The following is an 8105-nucleotide window of genomic DNA, read 5'->3' as shown; positions in this document are numbered from 1 at the left end:
GACATGTAAGAGGTACTACCAATCTACACACAGTTTTGGTAAGCCCAAGGTTGGATGAAAGTGTTGCTTACCAATACGTATAACAGACATGTAAGTGGTACTACCAATCTACACACCAATGTACAATTTTGGTAAGCCCATGGATGGATGAAAGTGTTGCTTAATAATACATATAACAGAAAGGTGAAGTACTACCAATCTACACACCAATCTACAATTTCGGTAAGCCCGAGGTTGGATGAAGGTGTTGCTTACCAATACGTATAACAGACCTGTAAGAGGTACTACCAATCTACACACCAATGTACAATTTTGGTAAGCCCAAGGTTGGACGAAAGTGATGCTTACCAATACGTATAACAGACATGTAAGCGGTACTACCAATCTACACACAATTTTGGTAAGCCCAAGGTTGGATGAAAGTGATGCTTACCAATACGTATAACAGGCGTGTAAGCGGTACTACCAATCTACACAGCAATGTACAATTTTGGTAAGCCCATGGATGGATGAAAGTGATGCTTACCAATATGTATAACAGACATGTAAGTCGTAATACCAATCTACACACCAATGTACAATGTTTTGAGTCTAAGCTGAATGTAAGAAGGTGGCACCTTCACATGACATAAACAAAATGTAATGGTACTACCAATATACATACCCATTTCCAATTCCATTAAGCCATTAATCCATAGCAATATATATATAATACGGGTACTACTACCAATCCACACGCCAAGCTTTATTGCTACCTGTGTATTAATACATAAATGTGTATACAAGGCAGCTGCATTGACAAGCCTCCTCTGTGTATATAAGTACATTTAACCCCTTAGCCCCCATGGCTGCAATAAGCCCAGTGCTGAGTCTGCCCATCAATCAGCATCCCTGCATTTCATCAAAGTATGTATCCCTGGACTGGCACTGCAGTATTAGGTGGCATTGCCATAGCTGGGTCCTACTAAAAATGAATGAAGCCAATGCAGCACATTGCATGCCAGCTAGAGGTGACCCCATGCAGATCCATTCTATGAGATGCAAGCAATGCCACGGCATCGTCATGCCTGTACACCCATGATGACAGAACTGGATCTACTGGTTGCAGCCACCATTCCTTCTCAGCACAAGGAAAACATAGCGACAGTTCCCGGCCCGCACCGATCCGCAATGCATCTACTATGATGTACTAAGACATCTACGAGCAAGGGTTAACTCTGCAGATGCCGGATCGTGCAGCCCAGGTGACAGATAAACCCGGGGCGCTGCCTTATGTCAGCCAGGCAGGCGGGTGGGAGGAATAGAATTCTCCTTACCAGCCGCGTCTTCCTCCATCCCTGCACGGTGACAAGCGCTAAGCAGAGCCGGTGACAGAGCGAATTCCAGTCACAGCTCCCACAGTCTCCTCCACTCTCCACACTGAGCGAATCACTCCCAGCTGCAGCTTCTCCTCGCCAGACTCCGCCCACCGTCACGTGACACCCCATACTCCGCTCCATGACGTCAGGAGTGGTTTATCGGGTATATAAGAAGGAAGAAGCCGCGGGATTTACCTCAGAGCTTGTTATCGAGTTCAGTGGCGGATGTGCGTGACTCGCTAAGGTAGAATACGCAACAAAAATATATTTTTTAATTATTTGAAGCAGAACTAAAACTTTAAACCTTCTTGGTGGTCTAATTATATATGTATTTTTATGCCAAAAGCGGTACATTGTTGTGCATGGAAAATTATTTTACATTGTAGGCCTATAAAACCTAGGCATAACTCTCCGAAATATGTCCAATATTTAATAAATTTATTTTATGTAAGGTAAAAATTCTGAGTTTTGGTCCGCTTTAATGTCTTCCTGTTTGCACAGCTACAACATGCCTGAAGAAGACTGCATACTTACTTTTCTTGCTTTATTTTTTTTTTTACGCCCTACTTTAGGTATGACCTAGGTGCCCACATACTTTGTGGTGCACCTTCCACATCTTGCTTTGGTTTCTCTCATCGACCTGTATGGCAGTATAGTAAATACATGCCAAGGAAGGTACCATATAAGCTTTTTCAGGGCAGTTACTTTGAAGAAGCCGATTGGCTGAAACACATCAGGAAGTTGAAACAATTTATCTGTAACTTCCATTAGTCGTATAGACTTATACCCTTTCTCTCCCATGATGTAATGGGTGGCCTAATTTAATCTAGAATGAACTTTTGAACTATTTTGCTGAACACATTACCAAAAACATTGTTTCTTATAACCTGTGGCCTACAAAAATCTAAAAAAAAAAATTAACATTTGGGGTTGGCAACTGAACTTTCTTTTTTGGATAAAAAAGATACCTACTTTTTGAATCCAATGTCTAGGTTCATTGATGCCCAGCCTAATATAACTTTGAATTTAGCTGATGAATCCAATAGTTACCACTTAACTTCCAAGCTGAAAAACTCCCAGCCTCACTCAAGTTAACACACAGGCCGTCATGGCTTCACCCCTGTTGTCATTAGCCAGTGTTGGCAGTAAACAATGTCATTGATGTATGACATGTGGGTTTTGACTCTAAGGCCACAGGACACTTCTATATCTAGAACCAGGCCACGATTTTTAAGTAATAAAGTTTCTTAAAAGGAAAATGTCACTGTATCTACTTGTAGTTGGAACTAAGCTTTAATGATCAAAAATAGGCAAGGGATAGGCAAGCCAAAACAAAAGTAGATGCCTGGGGATGGCAAAATGTAATACTTTCCAAGCCATGCCTTACTGAATTTACTACTGTCTGTTAGAGAAATACTCTGGATTCTGCCCGTGAAGAACTGTTGGACAACCCTTGTGTAGAAAATGTATTGTTTCCAAGAAAAGGGCACAGCAATGGTATAAATAAAACCTAACAGTATTTTATGATTGTGACTACAAGTCTGAAATAATTAAAACTAATACAGAGCTAGGTTTTATCAAGTCAATATTAAAATGCCATGTTTCACATAAAAAACAAATATTTCAATTAATGAAGTAAAATAAGACTTCCCACTGTAAACTGTCCAATAATTAATTCAATATAAAAGTAAATAATTTCTGCTCCACATGTGAGACCCTACCTATTGGTATAGGGCTAAAATATTTTTTTGGCCAGTATATATTCACCATTACCCTAATTTTTTTTGGGCTCCAAAAATAAGAGTGGCAAGAGCAGTATATATGGACAAAAACGGTAGGGAACGCAGGGAGTTACTCCTCTAATTATTCACTTATGAGGTAATCTCAGATTGAGCTACTGAAATCTGTAAATGGTCTTGAAAGCCAAAACTAAACAGATAGTGTTCACATGAGATCTCCTGGTGCTTTTTTGTGCTGTTCCCCAAATTTCTTCTATCTGAAGGTAGTTTCCTGAAGATGGTCTGCACAATGCAAAGTGTGAAAATCTGTTGGTAACAAGGTATAGGGAAAAAAAGATATGCACGTTCGTCTCAGACAATGAAGATTTGGACTGCTTTTGTGAGCATACTCTGCCCTAGGAATTAGGGCAACCCATTAATCCTTTGGATCAACTATGTCAATAGGGTTTTATGTCCGGGATATGTTTATTTCCCCAGTGGTTGAACCTGATGGACTTATGTCTTTTTTCAACCTGATTTACTATGTAACTTTGTAATTCATCATTATTAACAGACCCTAGTGCTCATAAGTTCCAAGGACTGGTTGACCATCTTAGTACTGCAGAGTGATAGCAAGGGACTCACAGAACATGTTCCGAGAGCAGGTGAGGGGGACCAAGGGAAGAAATATGAAACTTTAAAAATGCAATCTACCTCTCAAAAAAATGAAAGATATCTTTAATAAAGTCCACGTGGAGATTACTTCATGATTTGCTGGGGATGACTACTTGGAAAAAAGGACTTGTTGGTATGTTGTTTAAAAACTTTGGTTTTGTTACACACATTTTAACAGTTGTCTGATGATTTGGCCACCAGTATTGGCTAGAGAAAATGTGAACACCAGAAAGTCTGGAGATCTTGGATTCATGGGCCCAGGGAAGGTTCTTAGTTGTTAACTTTAGAGGTGCTAGAGTCTTGCATTAGGGAATAGCCAATGGCTGGACAAAGGTCAGGACCAAGATATAAGTTTTAATGAAAATGATTCTGGGCTTATCTGAGGCTTTGGAATCCTTGAAGTTTGTTGACGCTGGGGTTAGTTTACCCAGGCTTGAAGGTGACCACATAGTCAAAGTCTGAGATAAGCAAAAGAAAACTTTGCCTGTCCGGCACATCGGACGTTCCTGTCCATCAGCTGGGGGGCTTCTCCCTGTCAGCTCCAAACAACTTTTTTTTTTTTTCCAACTTTTTACTCAGGTTTCCGTTCATTCACATGGACCAACTTTCTGTGCCCCCAGGCAGAGAGCTCCTCACAGAGCGACTGTCTGCGCCTCCAAACAGAGCTCTCCCACACAGTCCACAGCCTCTCCAAACAGAGCGGCGCTGACACAAACCCCTGTCTGTGTCTCTCCAAGCCAAGCTGAGCCCGCTCAGGTCCCTGTCTGTGTCTTTCCAAGTTAAGCTGAGCCTGCACAGACCCCTATCTGTGTCTCTCCAAGTTAGGCCGAGCCTGCAAAGACCCCTGTCTGTGTCTTTCCAAATTAGGCTCCTGACTGAGCTCCTGGCTCTGGGTTATATCCCCACCCTCAGTGTTTCTTCATTATTTATCTCACAGGTGAGAGTCTTCCACCTGCTACTTCACATAGGAGAGGAATCTTGGGCAAATATACCTCACATAAAAGAGGTATCCTGGGCAAATATATCTCCCTTCCACCTCCAATCCTGCCTTGGTGTCACAATATATATATATATATATATATACAGTATTCACAATCAAATATGCAGACGTAAAATTTGTGCGAATCACCAAAACGTTTTCCAACAGACTACCTTAAGATTACATCTTAAGGTAGTGAAGTATATATCACCATTGCATATAAATTGGTGGTATGGTATTCGTGCCTATATATATGAATTTGTATGGATATTACTATACATGTTACATGTGTTAGTAAGAGAGGGCACGTAAGTGAGGTAGCCAGATGCCCAGCCAGGCTACTGTTTATCGTTTTGTTGTTCTGCTGAAGCGTGTGCTATAACACTTGCCTAAACAAATAAAACTGCTGTTTATTTTGGACTTTTGGAGTCTGCTGCCTCTAATCTGCCCTGTAAGTATCCCGTTACCATGTGCAATCCCCATGCAATATACCACAATATGTATAGGCAGATGATGTCCAAAAGATGTATAAATGGTGCAGGTCAATGTATCTAAAGTTTAGTTGATGGGGTATGGAAGAATAGATTGATGAATAAATAGAGGGTATATCGGAACCCAAGTGGATGGGAGATTAAAACTGGTAAATAGGTAACATAGTTAGCGGTAAGGTAAAACTTAATAGATGGATACCCCCTATCTTTTTGTCAACTTACTATCTCCTGAATTGTAAGTAGTATTTACGCTTGTCTACATTTTTATTCTTCCATTTTTTTTAGAGGTGGCTATAGACACTTTGACAGTAGGAAAGAGCATTCTGTTTCTCTACTAACCTTTTTAGTTAAAAAATACTAGAAAATGCTGAAAAGCTTTGAGACTAGCAAGGACTAGTTTGAGATAGCTATAAATTTATTAGCCATGAAGAGACCATCTCTTGCGACTAAATAGCCCAGAAATTGCAACCGAGGGAGTTCATACAGATGTATTTCTGCCGAGTCCATTCTAATGGAGCCACTACAGGAATAAATAAACCTTTGATTATAAAATTTGAAATAAAAAGTTGTGTGCAATCCTGGTGGGAAAATTGGTAAATCATCCAAATATATGACAAAGAACTCACAGAGGAGATCCTGAATTTGTTACTGATAAGGTGTAGGAGGATTTCAGGTGCATTGCAGAGACTATAGGACATTATTAGACAATCATGTTGTCTTTCCTTGGTAATTAAAGCAGTCTTTCACTTATCTATCTCCTTGGGTCAAAAAAAAGGTAGGCACCTTGCAGATTTAGGTTGGTAAAAATTTGCTCTCCTAGAGTAGTTCTCCAATATGGGAATTATATATAGTGGAAAGCAGTTTTTGACTGTGATGGACAGGTGGTATGCATGGTTAAAGCATACCATATATTAGGTAGGTCCACTTAAAAACCAGCCCCATTCCCCAAATAAAAAATAATTATCATGGAAAGGTGGAGAAATGAGATGTTGGGTAAATTTAAACATCAGTATACAAGGTAAAGAAGGGGCTTGATGGCTATAAATTATAATTATGTATTTATGATACTTTTTCATACATAATTAAATACAACAATTAGGTATATGTTGGTTCATTGGTTATTGGATGAACCAATAAATACCTAATTGTTGTATTTAATTATGTATGAGCAAGTATCATGAATACATAAATATAATTTACAGCCATCAAATTCCCTTTTTTTGCTTTCTTTACCTTGTACTGTATGCTTAGAACACTAAGGGGCAGCTTCCAATACACCTATATACTCTAATAAGAGAGACAGAAGTTTATCTATAAATTTAAACATCTCAAAATGAGCAATGAGAATATCTATAGAAGGTATTTTTAGTTTAGGTAAAAATGCATTTTTACTAAGGTTGACAGGTCAGTAGCTAGCAAATGTGATTGTTTATTAATGGATTTACATATAAAGCACTGAACATCACAGTAAATAAATGGTTTGAGTGTAGCTTTCATCTTAAGGCTGTCACGCTTGGAAAGACCGGGCAACTTGAGGGCACTACGGCTTGCACAGGAGTGGTGTGAGCCCTAAGAAGGGCCAAGGCGCAGAGTCTAAGCAGTAACCAGGTCTTCTCCAAAGCCTCTGATAGTGAGGATGTTGCACCGCTGGTTACTGCCAGGTTGCGGTCCTTGGGCACACCAGGGTGGGCAGGATGAAACACGGTACCAAATCACAAAGCTGGCAGCAAGCAAGAGAAGTTAGGTCACAAGCCAAGGGTCAAATACCAGGGATCCAGGAGACAGACACCAGTGGCACAGGGGCCTCTGTTGACACAGGTGACACGGGAATATCCACAGACAGGAACATGTATTTACGTTCATCTGGATTCTCTGGTTACAAAAAAACATAATTGTAGATTCAACTTCTTTCAAGCTCAGCATATGTAAAAACTTTATAAAGGCATTACATTGTAAGCATAGCATCAAGTTAAGCCCTTATGATTTCCAGCGATATCCAATGGTTTATCCATGTTACAAACTTATTTATTCACTTTTTAAATTTTGCATCAAACTTTATGGTTGTTATATCTCAAAATGCATCTCAAAATGCATTGACTGTGTGTGAATAATATATATATATATATATATATTTATAGACATCTATACATGTGTAGACATCCCAAAGTCCTGAGGCTGCTGCTGGGCACTGACATTTTGGATTTGGACATCCCGTAGTATTCATCTTTGATCCTCCTAATCTGCATAGTAAAAGCTTACATAAGGAGGTAAATGAAGGGGTGGCGCAGGGAGTACGGTACAGACAATATTTAGATTCTAGCAGAAAAGTTTAGGATTATGACATGAATAAAGTGAGCTAATGTTTTACCTGTCCTCTTACTGAGTCACTTGAGGACTAAATGTTCCGATCAGCCCCTTTACTGGTTCTGTGCACTAATTGAAAGGGACCCCCATTTCCTCCCTCCATTATGATAATATTGAAGTGTCTACACTGGAACACTGGAATCTTGAGGGCCGAGAAGTGAGTCCCTTAAAGGAAGCTAGCCTGGACCAATCTACGGAGAAGGGCGAATAATGAGGTGTCCACTCCCATGAGCAGTAACAATGACAAAAAGACATAAAAACATAAAGGGATAAACAGAAGAGGAAAAGTGGATGGAAGGAGGGGAAAGAAGAGGGGCCCAGGAAAGAACTACCTACCAAAGCTCAATTGTCCCTACATTTATCATCAAAAAAAATAACATACATTATAGCATGGGTTAAACAGAGATGTGTATAAACTCTAACCAGTTATGTGTACTGTATATCATACTTTATCAGAAGCTTTGGGTTTATTATCTCTGATCTGTACTTTCATCTTTTTTTCCCATCCAAGCTACTGTAC

The 8105-nt window shown here is 39.7% G+C and overlaps 2 protein-coding genes across 2 annotated transcripts in view; one reads left to right on the top strand and one right to left on the bottom strand.

Moving 5' to 3' along the window:
* The window catches only part of CYTH3 (cytohesin 3), a 107515-nt gene extending 106068 nt beyond the window's left edge, over nucleotides 1–1447 (bottom strand). The window contains exon 1 of the mRNA XM_072419180.1: nucleotides 1317–1447. Coding sequence (XP_072275281.1) covers nucleotides 1317–1335 — 19 coding nt within the window. The 5' untranslated portion in view covers nucleotides 1336–1447. The remainder of the gene's footprint in view (nucleotides 1–1316) is intronic.
* A 114-nt stretch (nucleotides 1448–1561) lies between these two features.
* The window catches only part of MCM5 (minichromosome maintenance complex component 5), a gene marked incomplete at its 3' end in the record, with an annotated part of 87272 nt that continues 80728 nt past the window's right edge, over nucleotides 1562–8105 (top strand). The window contains 1 exon segment of the mRNA XM_072418948.1: nucleotides 1562–1602.

The sequence above is a fragment of the Pyxicephalus adspersus genome, chromosome 7, assembly GCF_032062135.1.
Source record: "Pyxicephalus adspersus chromosome 7, UCB_Pads_2.0, whole genome shotgun sequence".
NCBI lineage: Eukaryota > Metazoa > Chordata > Amphibia > Anura > Pyxicephalidae > Pyxicephalus > Pyxicephalus adspersus.
The sequence above is the reverse complement of the archived record's forward strand: the minus strand, read 5'-3'. Positions and strand labels throughout refer to the sequence as shown.